Genomic DNA, 12,462 nt, shown 5'->3' on the forward strand with positions numbered 1-12,462 from the left:
ACCTCTGACATCCTGGGAGGGAGGTTTGGCAGAAGATTTCATTACTTCACAATTAAGATCCCCACTTGGGGGGTGTGGAAGCACCGAGATTTGAACCCAAGTATGCAGATTCGATGTGATACCTGTTTTGGAGGCCGTTTTGCATAAAGGGTAAGGATTTTGGGATCTTGTGTCCTTTCCCACTGGGGCAAGTGTCCTCATGCCTCACTCTTTCCCAGAGTGGGTCTGGACTGTGATCTTGAGACTGAAGAAATACCTCTGGTGCTTGGGAACATAGATTTGGGGACTTTTCTAATTTTGTTGTACACAGCAGTGCTTTTGCTTGACCTCCGCAGTCACTTTCACACTCGGCTCATCTCTGTCCACCTCTGCTTCATAATTCCGTGAGACACATGTGCTTATAAGTAACTGTGCCTCCACCCCCGCCCTCATCACTATCATGAAATAGGCATCACACAATGCACACCATCCCGGCGGTCTTGGGTAAGAAACACAGTAAAGGATTTTATGGTCCAACAAAGAAGTCACAAAATTTCATAACCTCTTCTGGGCCAATTTGAAGCATTTATTTTTACCTTCCAGAGAAACATTTTGGAAAGAAGTTGTCATAGAATCAATCTAGTGTTAAGTCATATGCATTTGTTTGAGGATACGCTGTATATTTTGCTTGAATATCGAGTCAAGGGACAGATTTTCAAGTGCGACATCTGAATTAGCTAATATTTTATAGCCATAATTCAAGTACACAAAGCTTTTGCCTTTTCCATAGGTGTGTGACGGTTATAAAAATGTACACACAACCTTTTGGGTAACTGATCTTCTTACATGAGTAGAATCGGAGACGGAGACCTCCATCACTCACAGAGGTTATGCATGCATCCACATATGCACGATTAGATCCTGCATACACAAACGTCCAAGCACAGCAAGTTCCATAGTTGGGCAGATTTATTTATTACATATTCTATATACAGTATAGAGCACAGTGCATTTGCACACTGGGTTCCCCATACAGAAATATTGATTTGAAATATACATATAGGACACACACATCTATTTACATAAAACATGCGTAAATTTCAGCTAAGCTTATTAATTAAAAACAAACTATTTTTCCTCATTCTCACTTATTGTTTTTCTTTCTTCTCCCATTTCCTTCCCTTCGTCTAGATTTTCTCTCTCTTCTTACTGACAAGGACCCTTCCAAAAATCACCCCTGCAGCATAGGCACTCACCGGCTGGTCGGCCTCTGCTCTTCAAACCTCGGCCTCGCTGTTGGCTGCTCTGGGCCCCATTATGGCCAGGAGCTGCGCTTTTTTCCCTGCTTGCCCTTCTCCAAGCTACCAGCTACTGGCTCCAGCTGTGTTCAGGCGAGGCTCCAGTACAGGGAATGGCAAAAGGCTGCAAGGGAAGGCAGGGTTTTCCTTCTTTCTGTTTAGGATTGGGGGTGGGGTATGGAGCAGTTTCGCTCTCTTAGGATAAGGTGACCCCCACTGAAGCAACCCCTTTACTAAGTGTCTTTGGAAGCTTGGCTCCAGGAGCCACAATCCTGTTTGCTATCCCCCTTCATGGTGGGTACCATTGTCTGGGGGAGGAAACAAGGCTTTTTTGGTGGGAGGGAGTCAACAGGCTCTCAGCTGACCCTTTAATCATTTGCCTGAGCTGGAGTTGAACTCCAGTTTGGGGCAGCAATGCTTTCCAGAAAGCTTGGTGGGGTGGGACTCCTTGCTTGGTGCATTTACCTGGAGGGCAAAGAGCTGGGATGCAGACTACAGGGCTTAGGGGCCAGTTCATTCTCTTTCCTCTGTAGTCATTGCTCCCTGAGAAGACCAAGACCTCCAAAACCTGTCATTTTAAAATTGTCTCCACTCTCCAGCTTCTTCATGAGCAAAGGCTAAGTTCCGATCTCAGAAAAGAGGCCTGAGTCCCCTTCTCACCCAGCACTCAGGAGCCACCAGGGAATAAAGGGCAACTCCTCAGGCAGACAGCAACCCACAAACCCAAATCTTGTCTGCCGGGAGAACTCACCCTTGTAGAGCACAAGCCATCAGCCCAAATATTCTTCTTCCTCGAACTTCTTCCCTAAACTGAGTGGCCCTCTTGACTCCTCTCTTGTTGCAGAGAGGCAGCTGCAAAGTCAGGGCAGGGGAGGGAAGGGGAACCAGGAAGACGGCAGTCAGAGCCCAGTGCCTGCTTTGCTTGGGTCTTAAGGACAGCTCAGCGCTGTGATTTTTCAATACATAAAAAAACCCCAGTCCATAGTACACATGTCCTTTTAGGCCCTAATTTATATACTACAGAAATCATATACTCAGCCCGCCATGCTTCATAACACCATTATTTATGGTGGGGGAGGGAATCTTTTTTCCTGAAGAGTGTATTTATGACAGGTAAAGCCAACAGCAGACTTCATAGGGCTGGCAAATTGAGAACAGGTGCTTTGCCTTAACTGTGATTCATTCGCTCAGTGCCCAGCTTTTTTGCTGGTGAGTCCTGGGAGCTCCCTCGACTTTCCCAAGCGTCCAACCGCTGCTTGGAAGAATTTGCATCGGATTTTTGTTTCCTCACTTGGGTCCTATGGAAAAGGCAGATCTTCATGCTGTTTGGTTACGGATCTGCCAGGCTGTCACCCTCGGAGAGCAGGGGAGGGAAAGGAGGGGGCCGGTTGGGCGCCGGCATTGATCTTTAAAAAATCATTTTGAAATCGCCATAATGTGAAGAAATATGGCGTTTCGCCCTCGTATTTCACGTGTAATGACACAAGATGGCTTCATTTGGAAAGAAAAGCTGGTGGGAGTGTGTGCCTGTGTGGGAGGTGATCCGCAGCCTTCTACAAGGCAGAGGGGTAGGTGGCCAAAAAGATACGGCCTCAAGTTAGAGTGGCCCCGCTTTTGCTAAAAGGACCGGACTGAGGGCAGCCTGCCTTATTAGGACTCAGAGTCAGAGAGTTGCCGAGAAATCCACCCCAATCTACCCCTGAGACTAACCCGAGGAGAACTGGCTCTGTCCAGGGGTCACACCTCCCCAGGTGCCAGGAGAGGCGACTGCAACCAGGGCAGAAGCTGAGGAGCAGGGGCTGGGAGAGGAGGGAGGAAGCCAGTCGGTGGGCCCCGGGGGAGTCCCTACTCAGGGCCACAGAGTAGATATATATAAAAAGGGCTATTTGGAAGCTCCAATGAAGGAGTCTGCAGGGAGTAAGGCAGTGAGGGGAAGAGACTGACCATGGGCTCGCTGTCCACACTGGCCCCTATATCGGTGTTTGGAAGTCTCCAGAGCAGGAGCCCCGGGTGAGAGGAGTAGTACAGGAGGGCTGAAAACTCAGCCCAGGCTCCTTCTTCTTTGGATGGAAGGGGAGATAACTTGGGACCCCTTCCCTTGCTGACTGGGGATCCTTTCCCAGGCCTCTGCTCTGGTCATACCTCAGGGAAGTGGCCTTAACCCTTTCTCCTATTCAGCTCCCTCATCAGGGCAAATTTAGGGGCCTGGGTGGTTATTCAGTGGAGAAAAGGAGAAATGGCTTCCCCCACCTCCACACCTCACCACCACCATCTTAAATCCATCCTTCTGGCCAGAGTCAGAGAAAGGCCCAGTAAATGTAAAGGCGCTCTGGTTCCTTGTATTAAACTCTTTCCTAGGCTCACGTTTCCGGGGCCTGATGGATCCCTTTAACCTCAAGTAGTTTCTAATTTCAGGACAGATAGTGGATTCTTGGACACTCAGCCGTTTTATTCACCTCTCTCCTCCTCCCTCAGCTACTGAGGGGTCCAGGGAATCTCGCAGTCATGTAAATCTCTACAAAGAGTGAAAGGAGAGCCCCCTCCAAAGCGGACAACGTCCTAAAATCCCCAAATTTTCCCCTCATCATTTTACTTCATCTCCTGTGGATTGCTGCTGCTGTTGTTGTTTAATAAACATCTTCTGTCAAGGGGACAGAGAAGAGGAAATGAGGGCCTGCGGGGTGGAGGTGGAGGTGTGTGTGGGGGGACAGGAGCACCTCCTCTTCCAGTATCCTCTCGGGCCTCTCTGGCTGCTCCCCGGGCTGGGGCTCTCTCCCTCCCTCCGCCCTTGCTCTCCCTCCTTCGCCAACCCGCCTGGGGAGAGGGCTCCACAGCCTGCGTCCCTCCAGAGGCAGCCCGCCGCTTCCCTCCGCCTCTCCTCCGCCCCCGCCGCCCCATGTCGAGAACTGCCCCCCTTCCTGCAGCGGGAGGGGGGGACCGGGCGGCCGGTAGCTGGGGCTGAGGTTACGTGGCCGCCGGAGCCCTGACGTGATAGCACATTGCATCAGCATAAAACAATCCATCCTCGATATGGAATGCGGTGCGGACGGATGACAGCGAGAGCGCAGCCCCCTCGCCCGATTGATTTATGTCGGAGCTGACGCTTTATCAGGCAGTCGGAAAAACTTTGACCAATCATTTTGCAAGGAGAGCTGAGACGGGCTGCTCCACTGTACTTTGTTGGCTGAGAAGTTGAGCAGGGGGTGGGGGTGGGAGGGTGGGGGGCTGGGGGGGGTCGCGTCCGAAAGCCCTCATACCGGTCCGGGTGCAACCTCTCCCTGCTTGGGCGCCGCCGCGCGAGCGCTTCCCTTCCCCCTGCGAGCGCCCGGATAATGTCTGAGAATGTCCATTTCTGGGACGCTTAGCAGCTATTATGTCGACTCGATCATAAGTCACGAGAGTGAGGACGCGCCTCCAGCCAAGTTTCCTTCTGGCCAGTACGCGAGCCCGCGGCAGCCGGGCCACGCGGAGCACCTGGAGTTCCCCTCGTGCAGCTTCCAGCCCAAAGCGCCGGTGTTCGGCGCCTCCTGGGCGCCGCTGAGCCCGCACGCGTCCGGGAGCCTGCCGTCCGTCTACCACCCTTACATCCAGCCCCAGGGCGTCCCGCCGGCCGAGAGCAGGTACCTCCGCACCTGGCTGGAGCCGGCGCCGCGCGGCGAAGCCGCCCCGGGGCAGGGCCAGGCGGCGGTGAAGGCGGAGCCGCTGCTGGGCGCGCCTGGGGAGCTGCTCAAACAGGGCACGCCCGAGTACAGTTTGGAAACTTCGGCGGGCAGGGAGGCCGTGCTGTCTAATCAAAGACCCGGCTACGGGGACAATAAAATTTGCGAAGGAAGCGAGGACAAAGAGAGGCCGGATCAAAGTAAGTTATAAAAAGTGAGGAAATACCCAGGCCGAAGGCCAGGTGGGGGGCGGGGAGGGTAAAGGCAATAAACTGCGGACAATGTGAAGGGAAACTGCGGCGGTAGCCGGAGAGCGGGCCGGGAGGAAGAGAGGAGAGGAAGAAAAGACGGAGGGAAGGGGAAAGCTGCGTGCTCTAGAAGGGGAGACTGAGGCCGCCAGAGGAGCGCTGCCCCTACTTCTCCAAGTCCTGCGGGGAACAGGGGCTCGGGGATCGACTTGCAGCTCTCTCGGGTCTCTTTCCCCCTCTCTCCCGGAGGCCCCAGCTGAAAGCCCGGCCAGAGACCTGCGACGGCCGGGAGAGAAGCTGGCGGGGCCCGGGGCCAGCGGCCAGCGAGGCCGAGAGCCGGCGAGGGCAAGGGCCGGAGCGCACTGGGCTGCCCGGGACGGTGCTGCTGGCAGAGCTCCCCGCGCCACGCGCAGACCGTAAAAGCCGGCCAAGGGGAAGGGGGAGGGAGCTCATTAGGATTTTATTTGCGATGCAACAGCTTGGCGGAGAATTGTTCCTAGCAGATCTCGCGCTGTAGCCGCGCAGAGTCCGCAACCGGCGACAGGAGGGGCGGGGGAAGCCCAGGACGCGGTGACTGAGCCCCCTCCCCGGATGCGCCGGCCCCTCCCCGGGAGCCTTCCCTCCGGTGGCCCCTCTCCTCCTCGGCGTCCTCGCAGGGGCTGCCGCTTCCTTTTCTGCGGTCCCCTGCTGCTCTCTGCGGGGCTCCCTAGCCTCAGCCCCGGCTGTCCGCCTCTTGGGGAGTCGGGGAATCGCTTCCGAATATCGGGGCATCTCGAAGGGACCCCGGGGAGAGGAGGGTTGGGGGGAACAGAGGGTTGCAGAGAGGCGGAGAACTTTACCCTTTGTGGGTAGTTTCCCATCACCTCCCACTCCTCAAAAGCACCCCAGCCAGAACGCCAAGTCTAGCTGATTTCCAGGAGGTGCTACTAGATGAGAAGAGAGGGTTCTTCTATTATTTATTTTTAAGGTTGAGAAGGGCTCATCGGTGAGGGAACTCAGCCGCAAGCAATGACTCGCAGGCTGGTGGATCAGGTCCTCGTTTCTTACTCTTTTTGGGAAGTAGGGATTTTTTAGTCTCTCCTTGCCCTGCTAGATTTCCCATTGACGGAGTGGCCCCAGGGCCCTTTAGAGCATCCTTGCCTGCTGGAGAGTAAGGAGCTGCCCCATTCCCTGCAGGGTCCTGTCACCTCCAACCTGCCAGGTGGAATCCTAAGAGCTGGCATTTAGGGAACACATTCTTCCCCAACCCTCCCGGCACACTCCCAAACAGACCCCCCACCCTAAACCCCCAAACTCTGCCTGAAAAACCCATTATTGCAAGGCAGCCATTTGGCTAGGATCAATTATTAGCAGTTTTTTTCCCTCTTTCATATTTAATGCGGCTGCGGGTCCCATCCCAGGCAATCACATTAAGGAAATAGCGCTGCAAATTGGTAAGACACGGTACTTAGTGTGGGGTGAACCAAATTTTTTATATAAAAAAATCCAGTGTTTTTCACTTGGGGAGAAGGAAGCTAGTAGCTGGTGGCTGTTATTTTTAATTGGCTTAGCTTTATTTGGCAACTTTTTTGAGTTCCAGAGTAGTGAGAGAGAAGGTAAGGAGAAGAGAAACCTGTATATATTTTTGTTTCCTCTCTTCCACTCAGCTACCCTCTTCTCCCTTCCAGCCCCCACATAGGATCAATTAAGGCTAGGTGTGCTGTGAAGGGCTTCCTTTTACCTCCACATCACACCTCGCTCCCCACCTTGGGACTGGAGCAATTTTACTCCCTAATTTCCCTGAACTTGTGTTAACCAAACTGTGAGCTGAGCAGGAGCTGAAAAGGAGAGACTATTGCAACCATAAGTTATCTGTGAGCCCCCAGCGCTCCCCTGTGCATAAGCTGGAGTTGATAAATGGTTGCAATTGCATTGCATGTGAATTGGAGTGTGCTGGCTGTTTGTGGCTCTAAGTGCAGACCCATATTTGTGGTGTGTGGTGGTGGCAGAGGGGGAGATTTCTATGCAGACACACATGCCTGCTGCCATGTGGTCTAGAGACACAAGCTTGTTTGTCATCAAGTCAGGGGGTACTGGGACTGGACTGCAGGGCTGAGAGGTCTGTTGGGGTGAAGTGACACCCCAAATGCGGTGACTGAACAGACATCTCACTTCCCCACCCAACTCCTCCTCTCACCTCCTAGAGCCAGGACCCTTCAGGTCAGCCACCCACCCCTAGCCAGCCTGGGGGTACTACTGGTGGGACTTCAACCATGCTGAACTCTGACCTGAGTCCTAAGCAGTTTGGACCCAAGTAGAGAAAAATTGAGAGGGAACTTGATGTAGGCAGAGCTTTGGAAGTGCTGAGGAAGCCTGGGCCCACGTTTGGCTCCATCCTTTCCACACAGCCTCTCACCTGGAGGTGTCTATAGCAATGGCTGGCCTATCTGTGACACCCTTCCTGGGAGCTTGAAGGCCCAGGTGGCCTCTTCTCCAGTGCAAGATGGGGAGTGGAGACCAAGGGTGTACCCTCTTGATCTGGGGCCCTTCAACCCCTTCCTTTCTTTGATTCTATCGCTGCTTCTCTTTCAGCCAACCCCTCCGCCAACTGGCTGCACGCTCGCTCTTCCCGGAAAAAGCGCTGTCCCTACACCAAATACCAGACGCTGGAGCTAGAGAAGGAGTTTCTGTTCAATATGTACCTCACCAGGGACCGTAGGCACGAAGTGGCCAGACTCCTCAATCTGAGTGAGAGACAAGTCAAAATCTGGTTTCAGAACCGGCGGATGAAAATGAAGAAAATGAATAAGGAGCAGGGCAAAGAGTAAAGATTAAAGATCACCCCCAGTCCTCCCCAGCTCTTCCCCATCTCACTCTTATTTATGTGACGACTGCAAAGCCAGCGCTGTCTGGGATGTATTCAAGTGAATGGGGAAGGGAGTCTCTCTTCCAAGTCCTTTACCTGCACCTAGAGCCTCCCTCCTTTCCTTTGCCCTTACCTGTCTCTCTCTTCTCTCTAGGTGTCAGGAGAAAGTTTTGTTGATTTAGAAGATAGAAGTAGTTGGTTCCTAAGAATGTGATGGGCCACAAGGAAAGAGAGACCCCAGTCAAGCTCCTAGTATGCCCTGTAATTATTTTGGGAAGTCCTAGCCCCTCACTTCCAGCTTGCCTGTTTCTTCTCTACACCCACCCAAAAGTCACCCAGGGACACTCCAACTCCACACAGCTCAGCAGACATCCACACACAGTAATAATGGGGTGAGCTCACAACCACCATTCAGTCGAGTGAAGTGACACTCCAGTTGCAGACCATCGCACACCAAATTTGGCAAAATAGCCCTCAGACCATCAGGCAAGCCCGGGTTCTACCCCTGATGCAATACCCACCAGGGAGATGTCTAGAGACAGACTCCTGAGTGAGGTGTTGCAACCCAAAGGCTGCAGCATTGCCATACCATCCCCATGGAGTTGCCAACTATTCTCAGGCCAAGGGCCATAGGGAAGATGGGGCAAACCTAGCCCCCAAGCCGGTGGGCTAGAAAGTACAAGAAAAGGCAGCACGTGGTTTTATGACGGTGTCTTAGGGAGAGCTACTCCCCACTTCCCACCAACATACACATTTTGTTGCAGGAAATGTTTAATTCCGCATGATGTTACCCTCTCCTTCCAACAAAAGAAGGTCAAACTGTGGGTCGTAGAGCCTTGACAATGTTGTCCTCCTGTTCATCTGTGCACCACTTGACAGACTGTAGCTTCTCTTGCTCTCGACCGGCCCTGCATTCTTCCGCATCCTCCCTAGCTCTGAAATCAACTCTCTTCTGTCGTATCCACCTTGCACCCGCGAGTCAAGCCGCCCCTTGTAGAAAAACCCCTCCACCCTCCATTCCCCGCTAGGTCAACCCCACTGTAGACAGGAAAGCCAGGCCAGGAGAGTCCGAATGAGAATTTATTGTGAATCGATTCCCAAACTCCCTTCCGGGACAAGTGGTCTGGGACAGGGAGGAGCAATGGCCCCAGCGCGCAACGCTCTGCGCGTTCCTCCGAATCCCGTCGGCTTCTCGACCCACGCAAAGGAGCCCCGGGCTTGGCGGCTCTAGCCCCAGCGCCAAAGGAGACCCGCCCCAGGGCCGGGCTTTGCCTCCTGCTTCTTGGGCCTGGATGCAGATCTGCGCGGCTGGTGCGTGCGCGCCCTTCTGGGGAACAGTCCCGCGTGCAAAGGAAAGAGGCAAAATCGCATCTAAGCATCAGATGGAAGCTTACTCTCTGCTTCCGCTCCTCCCCCTGCTCCCCTACTTCTCAGTCCCCTTCAGTTCGTAGACTCTTGCTCCTGCTTCTCCTGATCCTGCAAGGGGACATTCCAGTAGAAGTTTTTTGCTTTGTCGGTGGCTGTCGTGAAATTGTGCTTGTGTTTCGTGATTTCTTTGGGGGTGATTGTCTCGCCTGTTTTCAGTTGTCGATTATATGGGAGGGTTCTGGGTGGGAGTAGGGAGGGTGAGGGGCCTAGAGCTCTAATTGTTTGTTTTGGAAGAAAAAAAGAAAAAGAACAAAAAATATATATCCCTCTAGAAAATAAATCTCTCCTGTGTCTTTTTCTGTGTTGGCTCTCTGGGCCTGACCATAGGTAGAGATCCCAGTTGTCGGGAGAAAGGCTTGGGAAAAAAAAGATTGCTGAGTCCAGGAGGTTTCTCCTTACACCCTGCAGGGCAAGGTCCCCTGCAGAGCTCTCTAGAGGTGGAGCTGAGAGCCAGTCCCAGACCCCAGGTCCCAAGACTACTGGTTAAACTGATTAAGAGCCTTCCAACAGGAGAACTGGAAAACGAGCGGGGAGGGAAGGAAATGTGGATTGTTTGGAGAGGGGACAGGGTCTGGGGAGAAATGAGGTCCTGAGACCTCCTCATTGACTTGAGAATAGGAGGAAAGGTAGGTCTTCCTGCACCTCCTGGGGGTAGCTCTCCTCCCTCAGCCACTGAGAATGTCACCTTAGTTTGGCCACTTTAAAATACGGTGCAAGGGAGGAACACAGTATTTTCCCTCTGTTCTTCCCTGCGGCAGGGTGCCTAGATCTAGACAGAGGCCTCCAGAGGGCTGGAATCTCCTTCCTTCCATTCAAAGGGAGCCAGTGCCTTAGGGTTCTCGGCCCCCAGCTGGGGTTGGAGGCTCCAGTTTGAGCCACAGGGTAGCAGCCTTGGTCTGAGGTGGGCTGGGTTGACAGGGGCTGAGCCCTGGGTAAGCACCTCTGCAAAGGGTGGAGAGGTCATTGAGTGTGAGGCAGAAATGTCTCAGTAGAAAAATTCACCTCCCAAAAGGACCCCAGAATTAAACTCAGTTTCAGGAGGCACATTTTTGTCCCTCTCAGACTGAGGGATTTCGCCAGAGCCTCTTATGAAGACCGCAGTTCTCGGCAGCCTGCGCTTCTCATCCAGGCCTTGGGATTCCGCTTCGGCGGGCGGGCGCTCCCGAGCCGGCCTACCTCAGGAGCCTCTCCCCAACCCAAGCCGGCAACACTGCGGCCCGCGGAGACCCTGCGGGTTGGGGTAGAGTTGGGAACGAAGCACGGCCCGAGTGAAGGGAGCCTACAAGTGAAAAGGCCAGGCCTACCCTCCTCCAACGAAAGGACCAACTGATCCAAGAGACGGCGGGAGGCAGGAGAAAGCGGAGCTCCGCATCAGGCAGGCGCGGACAGGCACCCTCCAAGGAGGGTTTCATTAGGGATACAAAATGAATTTGGCTTTACAGCTGGTGTAGACCAGGCTCCTGCCCCATCCTGGGCTACCCAGGCCCAGCCGGTGCTGACAGCAAAGACAGAAGGTCGGTTTCTGCCTAAAGCAAACGCTCAGCGAGGCTGGAACAGAGGGGAGTGCTGCGTGGTAGGGGCGAGGGCGCTTGGAGGGGCTTCTGCCGGCAGCGTCTGGGTCCCCAGCCCAGGGCTGCTTCTTTAAAACAAACAAAGGCGAAGATGCGGAGGTTCGGAAGCCGGAGATGGGGAAATCAGTTGTCATAAAAGAGAGATTCAGAGAGGGAAACCGCCAGAGTGCGAGGCAGAGAGAAGCCGGGAGAGGAATTCAATGCGGTGTGCGCAGCAATAAAAGAATATGACCGCTATAAAAGTTTATAGCGTATAAATTTCTGAAGGTTAAGAAACTAAACAGCAGCAAAGCAAACAGCGAGGGGAAACTTTCCGGAGCTGAGAGAGCCGCAGCTGGGCCGGGGCTCCCTGCCTGGCGGGGGAATGGGTGGGCCCTGCTCCGGCAGCCTTCACCCTCACCCGCACAGAACACAGGGCTCCGGGCTTCTGGGGCGGGGGGTGGCAGGGGGCAGAGAGGGAGAAGAGAGAAGCCGGGGAAGAACACTTTGTTGTCGCAAATGCTTCAGAAATTGCAAGTGGGGCTCTTGTCTTTGTTCTTCACACCCCCTCCAGAATCAGGCGTCGGAAACGAGGAGCCTCCTGCACACACACACACACACACACACACGCACACACACACACACACGCACGCGCACACACACACACGCAGGTCCGGCGGGGCCAGACGTCTGGGCGCGGGCAGCCTCTTGATTCTTTTACAGTCTCATCCTATCCTCTCAGGCCTCCTCTCTCCCGATAAAAAGCCCAATTGTTTCTCCTCAAAATTTGAAACAGTCGTGTGGAGTTTGAAAAGTGCTCGGTCCCCCTTTTTACAGGCCATAAAGGGCGCACTGCTTTGTGGTCTCCGTTAGAAATTAGGGACAGGGGTGGGAGGTGTACGTAGAAAGAAAAAAGCTTAGGGCTTCTTTTTTTTCCTCCCCTCTGTTGTGTTTTTTTTTTTCTGTTTTTTAGCTTATCTACACAATTTCATGAACCGTTTCCTGATTCCGATGCCCGCTCCCTATCCCTCCACTTTTACTGCTAGTTATGAAAGTTTCTCCTGCTGGCCCCCTCTGCGGCTGATCTCCCAGAAAACTGGTGGAGCCGGTGGCTGCGGCGCCTTTTCGCAGAGCAGCCGCTAGATGGCACCCTTGCTCCATGTGAAACTCCCTGGAGCGGCGGCTGCGGATGTCTGCGCCCGGCACCGCGCCTTGGTGGGCCCTGAATCCAGGAACTGAGTGCTACCAAAAGTCATGAATAATTTGCACCTAATAAAAAAAATAGGGCTGGTTATGGCCTTACCCCCATTTTATAGATTTCAGTTATAGTAGTGTTCCCCCATCTCCTCAAATGGTCAATTTTCTGAATTTTCCCCACGAGGAGGGCTCAGTGATTCTCACCCAGTTGCTGTGTTCGGTGGGGCAACAAATGCGTGAAAACGGGGAATAATAGTA

At 53.6% G+C, this 12,462-nt stretch overlaps 1 protein-coding gene across 1 annotated transcript; it reads left to right on the plus strand.

Annotated features, from left to right (window-relative positions):
- The first annotated feature begins 4,532 nt into the window (after nt 1-4,532).
- HOXB9 (homeobox B9) lies at nt 4,533-9,737 on the plus strand. The gene is made up of 2 exons (XM_002834254.5): nt 4,533-5,136; nt 7,756-9,737. The coding sequence occupies exons 1-2, from the start codon at nt 4,620-4,622 to the stop codon at nt 7,989-7,991; spliced, it is 753 nt and encodes a 250-aa protein (XP_002834300.1). The 5' UTR covers nt 4,533-4,619; the 3' UTR covers nt 7,992-9,737.
- The last annotated feature ends 2,725 nt before the right edge of the window (nt 9,738-12,462 follow it).

Source organism: Pongo abelii, chromosome 19 (assembly GCF_028885655.2).
Source record: "Pongo abelii isolate AG06213 chromosome 19, NHGRI_mPonAbe1-v2.0_pri, whole genome shotgun sequence".
NCBI classification, from domain to species: Eukaryota; Metazoa; Chordata; class Mammalia; order Primates; family Hominidae; genus Pongo; species Pongo abelii.

What these genes read in the sequence shown, in the direction of transcription:
- HOXB9 (XM_002834254.5), top strand. Translation starts at nt 4,620, where the DNA reads ATGTCCATTTCTGGGACGCTTAGCAGCTATTATGTCGACTCGATCATA. An exon ending in CAAAGAGAGGCCGGATCAAA is followed by an intron (nt 5,137 to 7,755) that starts GTAAGTTATAAA and finishes CTTCTCTTTCAG; the next exon opens with CCAACCCCTCCGCCAACTGG.